We start from the raw sequence: 14,564 nt of genomic DNA, 5'->3' as shown, positions 1-14,564 counted from the left end.
TATTTGTAGCGACCACACATTGTCATCAGACGAAGGAGAATCACTTTAATTTAGAAAATGAAGTATGTTAAGGTATTAATTTCTATTATACGGACTTATACCTAGAATTTCATATAACTCGCAATATATGAATGCAGTAGTTACAACACTACTATGCACTTGCACTATTCCACATAAAATGCAACATAGTTTAACATAGTAATTTTGCAAAGAAAAAGTTTTGCTTGGAAAAGGTGACGTCCTTATGATAACTCTGAGTTTCTGTCTTAAGAGAAGCATGGCTAAACCAGAATGTTACTAGTTCTAGGTCTAGTCTTAGTTCTAGTCCAAGGGTTAGTCTAGTTTTATTTGTTATTCAGCGCCAGATTGTTGCATATTTTTCTTCAACTATAACGGACACTGCGTTCGCCGTATTGATCCATTATATCGAAGTTTTACTGTATTGTCAAATTATATTGACATGATGCATTTTGCGTGAGATAAAGTATGTAAGTAGTAGGTACGCTCTGATTTCTATGGAAATACATATACAGGGTGTATTTAAATTGATGCGAAAGATTTTAAGGGGTGATTTTCATATAACTTTTTGGTCAAAACCTCTTCTCCTCCAAGTTATAGCCCTCTAAAGTTAAGGGCAAAAATCTGCAACTTTCTTATCTCTTGACATTTTACAACTAACAAATTGTTAGTTTGATCACAAAAAATAAAATAATGCTGAGATCAATTTGACATAACTTCATTTCTTTGACTAATAATAATCAATCTCTGAATTAATTCACCTGAGCCTGTGTATTATTTTATTTTTTTGTGATCAAACTAACAATTTTAGCAGAAAATGTCAAGAGACAAAAATGTTTCATATTGAATACCATTGATTTAAATAATGGTATTCAATATGAGAATACCATTATTTAAATCAAGTTTTTAAATAGAAAAATGTAGACGTATTAAAAAGTTCTAATGCAAAGTATTATGGGGTTGATTTTTTCAGCCTCTTGTAAAAACATATTAGGGTTATAAAAATTGTCAAAAAATGTCACCCTATTATTAATAGTTATTTGCCAAATTCCTCCATAGTGGATTTATTAAAGAAAAATTTTTTTGCGCTAATTTTAGAGGATTTAATTTTTGCTGAAAAATCATCCCTTAAAATCTTTCGCATCAATTTAGATGATACATTCTGTATATAGTTGTATATTGCATGTTAAGTGAAATTCACTGTAGATAATATTTTTGATTAATAGTAGAATTTTTTTGCAGGAGGAAAAACAAAGGCAATGGAGTTACAAAATTAATATAGATAAAAAAAGCTTTTGGTGAATAATATTCGGTTAATACAATTTTATCAGTTATAAAAGACTGAATTTCAAAAATTAATACGGATTATTGTGAAGCTACATTTCTAGAAGAACAACTTGCCATAATAATAGCGTAGACAAACAAACAGGTTTTGTAAGAAGATTTTGTTACAAAATTAAAAGAAGTACAACGTGCTCCGATAATAATGAACTCTCATGGATCTGAAAACGTACTTAACTGGGTCTTAGTCTTTTAGCACACTTGGTCAAGTTCAACTCGCATTCTTTTTATAGTTGTTACCCCATATTCCGCATGCATAATTGTATACAATTATACATGTTGTTTTTAATGATGAGTTTCTATTGATAAGCGGATACAGTTTAATTATTCTTTGAGAGCATGTTGCGGCCCATGTTCTTACATAATATTTCCAGCTTAATCGCGTGTCCAGATGTACACCCAGCTACTTAACTGGGTCAGTTTTCCATGGCAGAGGTTCATCCTTAATTTTGATTACGAGATTTGAGAAAATTTTTGATTTACATTCAAGTCCAGATACCATTTTTTATCAGATAGGAATTATATTTGTGAATGACTGAATTGATTAATTCAGATTTCCAAGTTATGGTTCTTATTAATTAGGTCATCTGCACACATTGCTATTGATGCACTAGTTTCAGAGAAGCACCAGTTCGAATATATTTAGTTTCCAAGTAGCATTTCAATATTTTCTGGCGCATCATGAAATGATTCTTCTGACAACCACATTGCATATTAGGAATTACTTGTTTTTTATCCAATACAGAACTTAGTCTACTAAAAATTATCTTCTGAAGTGAATAAACCGATAGATTTGATACCTGTGGTATTTCAGTTCTTTTTTGGTTTATATAGTTTATGAAAAGGAAGGATACTGGCCTGCTTTAAAACGCAATATTTTCAAAAGTGTTACACCTACAAATGTTTTATGTGTACCCCTGACTCATACGACATATATCTAGACTTAGACGACAGTTCAATTCTTTCCACATGTCACGACACCCTTTTTATTGATTGCTAGTAGTGACAAGGTTTATGGCACATATTATGAAGAAAAAATTGGAAAACGGAAAGAAACTAAAATTTGACTGATATAAACAAATTTACTTTAATAATAAGTAGAAATGTTATTAGTGAATTACAAAAATTATTAAAATTTGTAGCAAAAAAGTTATATATAAAACTACAAAATTGCAAATCTGGGTATTTGTTTCGATCTAGAAATTGCTGAGGTAGTTAGCTGGTGCATAAAAATATTAGACAACATGGAATTTAATAACGCTCACCCATTAAGGAACTTATATCCAAAAAAAACCAATAAAATAAATTGCTTAAATTAATAACTGAAACTATGTTCGCGCGCCACGAACTAAAACAAAAAAACTACATTTATTTTATTTACTTTTATTAAACGGTATCGCCCGATTCTTCTACTTTCAATGCTCTTTTTCTTTCTTAATTCCTTTCCTGCTCCGTCCACTCAAAACCACCACCTCAGCAATTCCCGCTGGAGAATATTTATATCATTACAACCTACGCAATATTTAAACTGTTCTCACGGTACAACTTTGTAATTAAATTACAAAGTTATACCTTTACAATGTTTCCTACAATTTAACTTATATTTAACCCAATCCTAAAATGCGGTTTGTTACACACACATTTTATAACATCATTCTGTCCATTGTTATCACTGCAGCATTAATCCTTTCTCCGAGTTCTTTTAATGTTTTGGTAGTGGGGACACGGAAACAAGATACTTCCAAGATTCAGAATAAAATTTACTTAGAAATCCGATAAAGTTCAATTTTATAGTGATCAGATATTTTAAATTCCATAAATCGTGGTGGTTAATAAGTTAATAAAGAAATTTGAAGTATTATTGTATTTATTTAAATCTTGATTATTTAAATTGTTCAATATCTAAATTTGACTTTTCGCCTTAACATATTTCATTCACCTTTCAAAATAACAAACAAACCACAAAAAGGATATTTTTTTTTAATTGTTGCGATTCTAATCAAAGTAATCCTTTTTTTTAATCTGTCAAAATATTACTTTTTACATTTATTATTTTTGTATTAAAAAAAACTTTGAGTTAAGAAAGACTAGATAAGATTCAAAAATGGATACTTATGGAGTAACCATTTTTGGAGTTACTGATCCAATAAAAGATATGATTCGTAAAGATTATGTGGAGCCTCAAGTACAAGGAGATTTGATTGAAATGGAAAAACAAGGTATTTTAGAAAATGGTTCTCTCTCCATTATGATATTCATTCATCACATTCGCTTGTGTGATAACAACAGCGTGTGGTCTGAGTTTACTAAATCAAATGGTATTGTTTTTATGTTTTAGGAAAATTACGGAAGCCTTTTTATGAAATAATCTCTGAAATTGATTGTTATGTTGGAAAAGTTGACGGTTATGCTTATAGATCGTATGATCGTTTGGCGAGAATGCGAAAAAAGGGTAATTTTAAACCTGTTGGTCCCTTGGAAATGTATAATTACGCTGGTTGTACTTCTATGCAACCTGGATGGTGGACTGGTGATCCTGCTTTAGAAGGAGAACTTTGGTGGTATCCACCTTATAGATATGTTAAAAATGTTTCAGAGCAAACCAAGTAAGAAAACCGATACAAAAAAAAACGAAAATAATTCAAATTTTTTTTAGATTTATTGATTTTGCATTAAGAGTAGACAAAGCCTTCAGACAGTAACCAAAGTAAACAAAACTTTATACTATTATTACTTTATTGATACAAAACCAGCATTAATTTTAGATTTATTTAATTATTTTTTAATTTTTCAGCTTTATTTTTTTTTATACCAAGAAAATAACTTTCCAAATCCCGCGGTTCTCGGATACTTTCCAGTCAGCAACCAATTCCAATACAATTTTGGCAACAAATCTTTTCTAATATAATAAGCAAATTTACTTTCGCGTTCTTGCCGAATCGGCAACGTTTCTTTCGAATGCAGTTTATAATCGTACTCCGCCAAAATACACGTTCCGTATCCCGTTATGATTGGAGAAGCTGCATAACCGTCGTAACAAGCTTTTAATTTTCTTCCGGTCATATATGACGTCAAATTTTTATGTACAACAATAGCTTGAGCGTCTAATAAAAAATTTTGGGTGTATTAAAAACTATCTTTTATTGTGTAAGAAATACTTGTGGCAAAAACTGTTTTCGATGTTGGTAAAGATGCACAATCTCCTAAAGCGAAAATATTTTGAAATGTATTATGCTGTAAAGTTCCTTTGTTAACATCAACAAAACCATGTTCGTTTGATATTTCTTTTGATTTTTTTATTGCTTCCACTGGTTTCATTGGAGGGGTTACATGTAAAAAATCGTACTAGAAACATTTCAAATCAAAATTATAAATATTAGAAGAAGATATTCTGTTTTCGCATTTAAATTTCGATTTTAATGATAAAAAAATTAAATACCTTCATACAACTTCTTTCTTTTGGGTTTTGGACTTCTTCAAAAGTAGCTGTTTTATCTTTAGGATTAATTTCAATTAGATTTCTTTCTAAACACGCTACAATATTCTTCTTTTTTACTAATTTATTAACACTTGTTGCATATTTATTAACCGGAAATATTTCACATGCGGCCGTTAAATAAAATATTTTAGTACCGCATAGTTTTCCATTCTAAAAAAATTAGTAATTATTTTCAGTTTTCGTTTTTATCATAACTTTAAAAATAGTTTAAAAGCCAGGGATGAATTTAATGTCCCTTTTTTTATTTCTTATTGAATACGACATTGAAGTAAGATCTAGAGTGGAGCAAATCTACTATACGGTGTGGAAACTTGGACTCTGAAGATTGTCAGTATGAATCGTATAGAAGCATTTGAAATGTCGCACATGAGCAACGAGGAAGTGCTGAGAAGGTTGAACAAGGATAGGGAGCTACTTCATATAATGAGAACGAGGTAGACTTGGACGAGGATAGCGAGGAAACGTGGACTTGGTAGAAAGAAACTGTCATAGATGCGGAATATCAGGAATTGGACAGGTTTAAACTTTGAGGACCTTATTAGGGCTGCGGCGGATCGAGGGACGTGATCGCTAACCTTCGATAGCAGAGATGGCATAATGTTTGGCATACCAGAAAAGTCAAGTACGAGATAAGCTTTACGAGAGCGAAATTCAGAACAAACCTTTCACAAGATAAATTAATGGATTACAAGATTTAGGGGCGATTCAACAGTCGCAAGATAAACTCGGGATAAATATTTCTCGGTATAACTTTAAAAGTGAATTCAATCACATTTGTTAGAACAGTAATTTGTTATTTCCACCACCTTGGGCGTTGGAAAGTGAAGAAAACAGTGTTCAAAATCTAAAAAAAATTGAATTAAACCAACCATTCTCCAATAATGTTCAGCTAAAAAACACATATTCAATGAATTATACTTGGAAAGTTCTTTTGGATGCGTAAAGACGGCAATTCCACATGAAAATTTATTCAAACCACAATAAGTTTTTTCAGCATATTGAGGTGACGCAATTGTAACGACATTATCATATTTATCTAATGCTTCCTTTAATCCTTTAATCTACAAATATGAAATCAAATTTTATTTTTATTATAAACAATAAATCAATTTAACCTTATCAAAATCGAATTCCATTCCTGTTGAAATAACCATATATTCATATTTAATAATTTTTTTCGTTTTTGTTACAACACTACATTCAAACGGGCAAAAAAATTCAGCCGAATCTTTAAACCAAGTTACATTTTCAGGTAAAGCTGCGATGGTTGGTTTAAGACTATTTCTTAATGTTGTTACTCCGGCGCCAATTAATGAATACGACGGTTGATAATAATGGATATCGCTTGGTTCTAACACTATAATGTCGCATTTTATAAAATTTTTGGCGAATTTTGCCGCAACTGCACAACCTCCGGTTCCTCCACCAACGACTAATATTTTACAACTAAAAGATCAAAATTATGTTAAGAAAAATTAAAATTCATTAATTACCAGTGTAATTTATCATCTAATTTTTCTGTTGAAAGAAATCTTCTTTTCCAAATTGGTAAGAACGGTGGTTTCATTAGCGTTTTGTTGAAACATTTTAAAACGGTTAAAACCATAGTTTTATTATAAAATATATTAGGAAAACGTTAATAATTTCGACAATCTATAACTAATTGTGACAACTGTCAATGTTGGAGGATTAATAATTAATAGTATATAAATTTCTTGAAAAAAAAAGACTGTTTAAAAAAAATGTTTGTATTATAGAATAATTAAATCAACTAACAAAATAAATTAAAAGAAAAATTATATTAACTACATAATATCTACTATTATTACATAATTGTTTAGTTTAATTTAATTTTTAGGAGACAAATACAAAAAAAAATCTTTACATTATCACAATTCCTTATTTATGTTATCAGATATTGTCATCATACACTTAACAAGACACATTTAAAATTGACGATCCTTCTGTACACCAATTTAACATAGATTGCTCACTGACCAAAGCCCAAACGTACGGTATAAAAAATTCTTCCGGTTGATCTTCTTCAACATATTTAAATTTTAATTCAGGAAATTTCTAAAAAAAAAAAATTAAAACAAAATTTTTATAATATTATTTATAAAACATTACCGTCAATTTTTCTTTAGGCCATTGTTTAGTTCCTTGTTGTATCGTTAAAAGAACCTGCCCAGCATCAACCTCATTTTGTTGCGCTTTCGTTTGCAATAATTTCGAAAAATACTCAATAACCGTCTCAATGTTTTGAACGATATCTTGAAAAGCTGGATTTTTTTTAAACGGCTCAAAAATATCTTTTTTATACAACAATGTATAAACCAAATTTGGATTATTCGACAATTGATTTGTTAAACAAGAATTAAAAATTTCCAAAACCATTCTTATTACTTCTTCTAATACGGAAAGATCTTGTTCAGCTTCTCCACCATCATCCATAGAAATATTAATCGTCGTCTCGTTATGGTGATTTTCTTTCAATCTTAGTGAAAGTTTTTGATATTTTTTCGCTAACGTCTCAAATAACGAAACTAATCTTTGGCTTACATACGGATGTAAATCACGGAATTGTGCGGACATGTTTGCTAATGCCGCCAAACAATTTGTATGGAGATATTTATCACGCATTTTTAACATATTATATTGTATCGTTCTTATTACTACTAATACAAGTAGACCTCCTAATGAAACTTCGGATAAATTTCTTTCATTATACCATGGTATTGATTTTAATTTCTGAAAGAAAAATTCGTATATTACCTTTTATACAATTTGTTGCCCTGTATTTTATCATATTGTGAATATAACTAAATTTGGTTATACAACCATATATGTTGCTAACTCACAATGTTAACAGTTACTGAGATATTTAATTGTTTTTCCAAAATATACCCGTTGGAGGAAAAAAATAAATACACTGTTGTGGTAGATATTAGTGTAGATTTTCTGGGAGGTTTAAAGAAATTGGTTCAGTCCTGCGCATATGAAGATCAGGAAGAGTCAGTAATTGTTGATAGAATCATTCTTGGAACTAAAGATGTCCGAAAATTCGAAATGACTTAGATGTTTGTAATGGAATTACAGTGATAGAATCGCAGTACGATAACGAAAACATTAAGAGAACCAATGTTGAAAATCTTACATGGAGGCCCTTTTGGTATAAATCGTACAATAGATAGAATTCATCAGATGTTGTTTTGGCCTGGAATGACCAATGAAATAAAGGAATTAATAGAGAAATGAATAGATAATAGAAAGGAACCAATGATAATGCATGAAGTCCCGGAATTACCATTTCAAAAATTAGGTTATTAGATATTCTTGATTTTGGAATCAAACTGTTTTTGGTAATAGTGGATTATTTGACCAAATCGCTATAAATTGTGCCTTCAGGGTAAACAAAGCAGTTATTTGAGAGTATTTGCGAGTATTTGCAACACACGATGTACCAGATTAGTTCGTATCAATTTAAAAACTTTGCGAAAGAGTTTGGGTTTGAAACTAAGACAACAGAACAAAGATTTGTTCAAACAGCGAAAAACATATTGCGTAAATCTAAAAATTTAGATGTAGCACTTATAGAATATAGAAATACTGCAATAACCGGATTAAAAAGAAGCCCTGCAGAATAATTATTCTCTATGAAACTGAAAACAAAACTACCAATTATTGACAGAACCAAAAATGAAACGATTTCAGAAATGGGGATAAAGTAGAGTGTTTAGACAAGATAAAGAGTGGAAACCAGGGACAGAAAGGTTCACCCATAAACATTTTGACAGACAGTCGAGCCGTATGAAATATGTGTATAGTTCATTTTTTTTCTATAATACCTGTGAAATCGTTGTAAAGTTGGCAAAATTAACAGGGAGTTTTGTTTTATCATATTTTGAAATAGATATGTGACACTGACGTTTGAGTCTGGTTTGAGTTTTCGTTATTCAAAAAGAAAAGGTGCATAAGAAATGTTGTGGGGTGTTTATTTGCCATTTATTTACCTAGAAAAGGTGTTTTGTTCTATTTAATTACTTTGTAGCACGTTTTTACAATAAATATGTACTTCGTTAAAATCGTATTAATCTAAAAATTTATTAGTATTTTAACCTCAACTATTTAGTTACTGAAAATGTTACTAAAAATCAAGAAAACAACATAAATTTTATAAGGGTCCTAGATAATACCAACAGAAACCCTAAAAAATTTACATTGACAAGTATTATAGAAAAAAAAACGACCTATATGTTACTCTATGGTTCCAGGTCACGAAGACATTGACAGCAATGACAAGGCGGACAAGCTAGTCACAGAGGCAGCACTTTATTAGACCCTAACCCGATTATAGACTAAAAAAAGACACCTAAAACAGGTAATCAATAGTTGGGAGGCCTCAAAAGTAGCCTTACACTGGAAAGAACTTCCAGGTCACAGACAAGCGAAGAGTATGATAACTCCATCGCAAAATAAAACCAAAAGAGATGTTATGCTGTTAATGTATTAGTACTGATAATGCAAGCTTTTATGCCCGTTGATGAACATGAAGTATCTATAATAATTAATAGCATCAAAACTGCAGTGGTGGGTTCTGATGATTGACTTGTGTACTCCTTTTCTCATTCCTTATATTACTCACGTAGTAAACGCTGCTAGTCGTCAATCAGTTTTTCCGGATGCCTGGATGATGGCTGAAGTAATTGCGTTACTTAAAGTGTCTTCCCTTCTAAGGGATTTTAGTATCCTGCCAGTAATGTCAAAAATTTTAGAAAGAGGTCTTAGAAAGGCAACTTAGAGTACACTGCGGAAGTAATAATATACTGCCTGATCAACAATTTGGGTTTCACCTGCGCAACAGCTGAACAACCTTACTGATGAGGTATTTGCTTTTAGAGAAGCCGGGCAAGCCGCACTTTTATTATCGTTGGACTTCACCAAATCATTTGATACAATAAATCATAATATACTTGCATCTAAACTTCATTATTTTGGTCTTGGAGATCAGGCTTTAATTTTAATAAAGTCGTTTTTGTCGGAGAGGTTGTAAAGATTAATAGTCAGATGTCGAGCGCTTTGTCTGTTACTCGTGGAGTCCCTCAGGAGTCCATTTTGGGGTCAGTATTGTCTCTACTTATACATCTGATTTTAACCAAGTTCTAGAGCATTCGCAGATTCATTTGTATGCAGATGGTACACAGCTTCTACTGAATTTTAATCTAAATAATTGGAATGATGCCTGCATAAAATTTAACTCATCGTCAGATGTAGCATTATTTTCTATGTTGCGAAACGCCATGAACTCGTGCTTAATCCATCTAAGTCTTTTCTACTTCTGTTTTGCGGTAGTGTCACAAGGAGAGCAATTAAACCTTTAATTTCCGGTTAATTGGTGGTGCATGACGAAGTTCTTACTGTTTCTGATGATATAAAAATTTTGGGAGTTACATTGGACCATCAGTTGAGATTTGAGGAGCATGTGGCCAGGTACTTAAGGGGTGGGAGCTACTAATATTTCTTTGTTAGCATCGCTTTATACTGGCATGTCGTCGTATTTTAATATTTTTTTCATTTTGTTTTTATTACAATTATTAAAAAGATTTTCATTTTAGTTTCATACACCCGTTTCATTTCTGTTCCATTGAATCTACGTTTCTGAAATTCAGTTTATATGGGAGGTTCATACCGATCGTTCGATCTAAAGTATTTTCAAGATGGTGGCCACTTCCGGTCCCCCGGAAGTACACCCCAACTTCGTTATTTTAAATGGAATGCTATAGTTTTTATTGCATCTTTTAATTATATGCGAAAAAATAGATAAAAGTTATTGATACCTGGTGTTTTTCGTTTTCGAGTTATTTTGATTTTAAATTTTTCTTGGCAATTTTCACGATACTCTTTAAAACTCCATATCTCAGCAAATGTTAATTCAAAAAATCTCTAAATTGGCACGATTACTCTTCAAATGCTGTCAAATAGATTCCCATTTGCTGTATCACAGTATCTTATACAGGGTGGTCAAAAAGTGAATTACCTTATTTCCGTATTCAAAGGCAAGAAAGTCGAAAATTTTAAATGGTACGCCCCATATTTTATTGGTTCACCAGAAAGGGAATTTGTCGGGAAATGCCGGAATCCGGTTATATTTTTATTAGGCCATGATATTTTGACAGTTTTTCGTTTAATTTATTTTTATAATTAACTTTGGTTGATAATCTTTTAGTTTACTATCTTTTATTTACCAAAAATAACAAACAGAAGAACAAATAAATGAAACAATGAAAACAAAAAATTTAAAATTTTCAGCTTTCTTGCCATTGAATATGGAGAAACGATGATGCAACTTTCGACCAGCCTGTATAAGATACTCTAATAAAACAAATGACAATCTATTTCATAACATCTGAAGAGTAATCGTACCAAGTTAGAGCTTTCTTGAATAAATATGGGGTTTTAAAAGCATGAGGAAATAACCGAACTCAACGTCGTCCAGAAAATAAGTCTATTTTCTAAGAATGTATTATTTTTTTATTCTTTTTGCGACTTATTAATAAAGGCATTTATTATTATTATGCCTCAGCAAAGAGGATGTAAGGTTGCTCTCAGGCTTCCTGACCGGCCCTGCGCCCCTAAATACCATCTCTTATACAGAGTGCACGCCGGTGAGCTGCGGATACGTTTAACGTAAGTGGAAAAAGGACGACAATAAGGCTTCTATTAGTTAACACAGGACAGATATACTACGTTTACTTATCGGGCCGATTGGAGTTGATATGTGTCTCTTTATCTAACTCATTAAAATCGTATGCAATTCGATGCCTTGTCTAACACATTGAAAAGCCCTATCCGCAGGTCGCAGTAACCACACGAACCTCGAAGTGCGACGAAGACAGACACTTGCACGGAGGGCGGTACAAAGCGATTTCATACAAGTTGGGAATTTATCTTTTCAAATTTTTTTAAAAATGAAATTTTTAGAGGTTGTAAAGAAAATAAATTTTTATTTTAACAAAAAATCAAAGTTTCTGGCATTCTTCGTAACTTTGATAAAAATTCTTATAGTCACCCAAACCTAAAATTACATGATTAACTTTGAAATCTCTGGTTTCAGCAAGATGGCTGTCCGGCTCATAATACCCGTAACGTGGAAAATTTTTTAAATATGACTTCAAAATAGTGGATAGGTAATTCAGGTCCTATTAAATGGCCAGCACGATCCCCTGATTAGCCCCCAACGATTATTTTTTGTGGCCCTTTTTAAATAATTTGATTTACGGATATGGAGATGACCGTCCAGCAAATTTAGAGGAGTTACAAGCAAAAATTATTGAAATAAGCAATACAATTACACCGGATGTATTTGCTAACGTCCGACAGAATTTTTACAACTGGTTGGGTTATTTGAGCATTTATTACATAAATGAGCAGTTATTTTTTTCATTTCGGCTTTTCATGTTTTTCTTTATTAGTATGAAGTTGTGATGAAAATTTGTTGCTATAAAATTTTTTGCAGTGACATGATCTGATGCTCATAACTAAGAAAATTGCTAGTACAGTGTTCGAGGGATTTATTTCTTTTTAATTAAAAAAAAATATGTAAAGAATAAAACCTTCTTTTTTACATTTTTTTTTATTAGTGAAAACAATTGATAAAACGACCTTAACAAAAACCACCCGTTCTCAAATCTTTAAAGCTTTCGATATATCTGAGAGCGCAAGCTCCGCCCACTTACAGTCGCCCAACTGTTACTAATGCGTCTATCCGCAGGTCGAATGGGTACACACTGTACATTGAACAAGCTAAGGATTAACTTGTCAATTTTATTGAACATATACTCTGTGAATGCGTCACCAGAGGCCGCCTAAGACACAAAACTTTCAGTAAAGTACGCCTGACACCTACCGCGATAAAGGAATAAGACCTTGGAGCAATACTAAGGTTCATCAAGGATCTACATTTGCCCTAAACACTTGTAGAGTTTAAGTTAGGGTTTTAGTTTAAGGGGCCGCTCCCCTCAGCTCGCCAGCAATAATAATAATAAAACAGTCTAGACTCTCATAATTACACAACTTACCGTTTCATGTACTGATCTATTAAAGGCATCATCTTCACTTAAAATCAAGAGTATAATTAAAGACATATAAATGTGATGTGAATTGCTATTTGGGGCATTATACAATGTTTTTAAAACTGGTATTACCTATAACAAAAACAATTAAAAATGAAGATTTTTTTAATTGTGATTTATCATACCAATTGATCCAAGTCGATTCTTGCGAGAAGATGCGTTTTAAAAGCAGGATTTCGATGTAATAAAAGGTACAAAAGTAAAGTAGCAGCGTCGCCATTGGCACGTTTACATAACGTAAAAAATAATTGATTGTAATCAATTTTAAAAACGCTTGGTGCTTTCGTTGGCGGAATTGGATTATTATCTACAAATTTTTTATATTATTGCAATAATTAATAATTGTAGGAATTTTACCCTGACTATTTAAACATGAAAACAAACATTGCCTATAAGGATTATTTTGTGTTGAACAATGATTTGTTAAAATTAACATCAAAAGTAAACTTTGTGTTGCTAATGGAGCTTCCAATATATCAAGTTTACCATTGCTATCTCTTGTATCACCATCTCTCCTACTCAAAGTTAAAATAGACCATAAGCCGGCTAAACCTATAATTAAAAATAATTAAATTAAAATATTTTTGGAATAATTAATTTAATTTACCTAAAACTAAACTGTTTCCTTGATTTGTACTAAATCCTGGGGGTGCTTTTAATTGCTCAATAAAATTCACAATAAGACTTTTAATGAATAAGGGTGCATGAATAGCGTGTCGACCTTTCATTATTAATTTATAAATAACAAGTTGCTCAGCTTTTCGATTTGTGTGTAATTGCACAGATAAAAATACAATCAAACAAGTTACTGCTTCCAGATGTATAGCATATGTACATTCTTTGAGTGGTATATCAACAATTATTCCATATAGAGCTCCAAGAAGTTGTTCGAGCCTTGATGTTCCCTCTACATTAATCTCAATGTGTTCAATTAATTGTTCTTCAACAACTGTTTCTGTTAAATATTTTAAAATATTTCTTATTGCAAAAAGGGAGTTGAAAATTTGCCAACAATATATATTGCTTTAACAAAAAAAAGAAATAAAAATTGTTCGATTTTAATTATTATTATTTTTACTCATTATTGGTGGCTGCTGTTAATAATTCTCCACATCTTGTTAAAAAAACTTTAACAAGTGCCCCAAAATTCCCTGATTGTAAGTTATTAACCAATAACTTTTGGAGTAACGGTTCCGTTTTATTATCTAAAGCCAATTGATCTTCACTAAAGATAAAAATAAAATTACTCTAAAATTAAATAAACGTGGTTAATTATCTAATTACCTTGAGGTTGGAGGTTTTATGTTAAACGATAAGAAACGATTCCAAAAAGGATCATTTTGTGAAATAGGATCTTTATCAACGAATTTTAACAAATATTCGTTTGTTGTTAAATCTTGATTTTTGCTTACAGATGTACCCATTCTAAAAAATTACTTCAAATTCATCAAACGTTTTCTTTAGAAGCGGCTTATTTTTCATACTTTATTATAATTAATACATTAAATTTAATGCATTTTTGAAAAACCGATTTGTAATAAACACCACATAACCTGTACACGTCATTTGACAGA

General features: G+C 31.3%; 3 protein-coding genes across 3 annotated transcripts; 1 reads left to right on the top strand and 2 right to left on the bottom strand.

Annotated features, from left to right (window-relative positions):
• Positions 1-1,324: 1,324 nt before the first annotated feature.
• Positions 1,325-4,492, top strand: LOC111422830 (uncharacterized). The gene is made up of 4 exons (XM_023056073.2): positions 1,325-3,578; positions 3,698-3,965; positions 4,016-4,066; positions 4,154-4,492. Exons 1-3 carry the CDS (start codon positions 3,464-3,466, stop codon positions 4,059-4,061), a joined length of 429 nt encoding a protein of 142 aa, XP_022911841.1. The 5' UTR covers positions 1,325-3,463; the 3' UTR covers positions 4,062-4,066; positions 4,154-4,492.
• Positions 4,078-6,533, bottom strand: LOC111422828 (sulfide:quinone oxidoreductase, mitochondrial-like). Its single transcript, XM_023056071.2, has 6 exons — positions 6,352-6,533; positions 5,974-6,304; positions 5,728-5,919; positions 4,799-5,008; positions 4,518-4,704; positions 4,078-4,463 (listed from the first exon to the last, which is right to left on the bottom strand). Exons 1-6 carry the CDS (start codon positions 6,462-6,464, stop codon positions 4,156-4,158), a joined length of 1,341 nt encoding a protein of 446 aa, XP_022911839.2. The 5' UTR covers positions 6,465-6,533; the 3' UTR covers positions 4,078-4,155.
• Positions 6,534-6,590: 57 nt separating this feature from the next.
• LOC111422827 (dymeclin) lies at positions 6,591-14,560 on the bottom strand. Its single transcript, XM_023056069.2, has 9 exons — positions 14,475-14,560; positions 14,275-14,415; positions 14,069-14,215; positions 13,598-14,013; positions 13,348-13,542; positions 13,116-13,297; positions 12,937-13,062; positions 6,989-7,609; positions 6,591-6,934 (listed from the first exon to the last, which is right to left on the bottom strand). Exons 2-9 carry the CDS (start codon positions 14,412-14,414, stop codon positions 6,791-6,793), a joined length of 1,971 nt encoding a protein of 656 aa, XP_022911837.2. The 5' UTR covers position 14,415; positions 14,475-14,560; the 3' UTR covers positions 6,591-6,790.
• Between the last annotated feature and the right edge of the window lie 4 nt (positions 14,561-14,564).

Source organism: Onthophagus taurus, chromosome 7, assembly GCF_036711975.1.
Source record: "Onthophagus taurus isolate NC chromosome 7, IU_Otau_3.0, whole genome shotgun sequence".
Lineage (NCBI taxonomy): Eukaryota > Metazoa > Arthropoda > Insecta > Coleoptera > Scarabaeidae > Onthophagus > Onthophagus taurus.
The sequence above is the reverse complement of the archived record's forward strand: the minus strand, read 5'-3'. Positions and strand labels throughout refer to the sequence as shown.

Excerpts from the sequence above, each read along its gene's own strand:
- LOC111422830 (XM_023056073.2), top strand. The coding sequence starts at position 3,464 with ATGGATACTTATGGAGTAACCATTTTTGGAGTTACTGATCCAATAAAA. Across the intron at positions 3,579-3,697 it reads GATTGAAATGGAAAAACAAG|GAAAATTACGGAAGCCTTTT; the intron begins GTATTTTAGAAA and ends TTTATGTTTTAG. Across the intron at positions 3,966-4,015 it reads AATGTTTCAGAGCAAACCAA|ATTTATTGATTTTGCATTAA; the intron begins GTAAGAAAACCG and ends AATTTTTTTTAG.
- LOC111422828 (XM_023056071.2), bottom strand. The coding sequence starts at position 6,464 with ATGGTTTTAACCGTTTTAAAATGTTTCAACAAAACGCTAATGAAACCA. Across the intron at positions 5,920-5,973 it reads TGGAATTCGATTTTGATAAG|ATTAAAGGATTAAAGGAAGC; the intron begins GTTAAATTGATT and ends TCATATTTGTAG. Across the intron at positions 4,464-4,517 it reads GAAAACAGTTTTTGCCACAA|ACGCTCAAGCTATTGTTGTA; the intron begins GTATTTCTTACA and ends ATTTTTTATTAG.
- LOC111422827 (XM_023056069.2), bottom strand. The coding sequence starts at position 14,414 with ATGGGTACATCTGTAAGCAAAAATCAAGATTTAACAACAAACGAATAT. Across the intron at positions 14,014-14,068 it reads ACAGCAGCCACCAATAATGA|CAATATATATTGTTGGCAAA; the intron begins GTAAAAATAATA and ends TTTTTGTTAAAG. Across the intron at positions 13,543-13,597 it reads AGGAAACAGTTTAGTTTTAG|GTTTAGCCGGCTTATGGTCT; the intron begins GTAAATTAAATT and ends TTTTAATTATAG.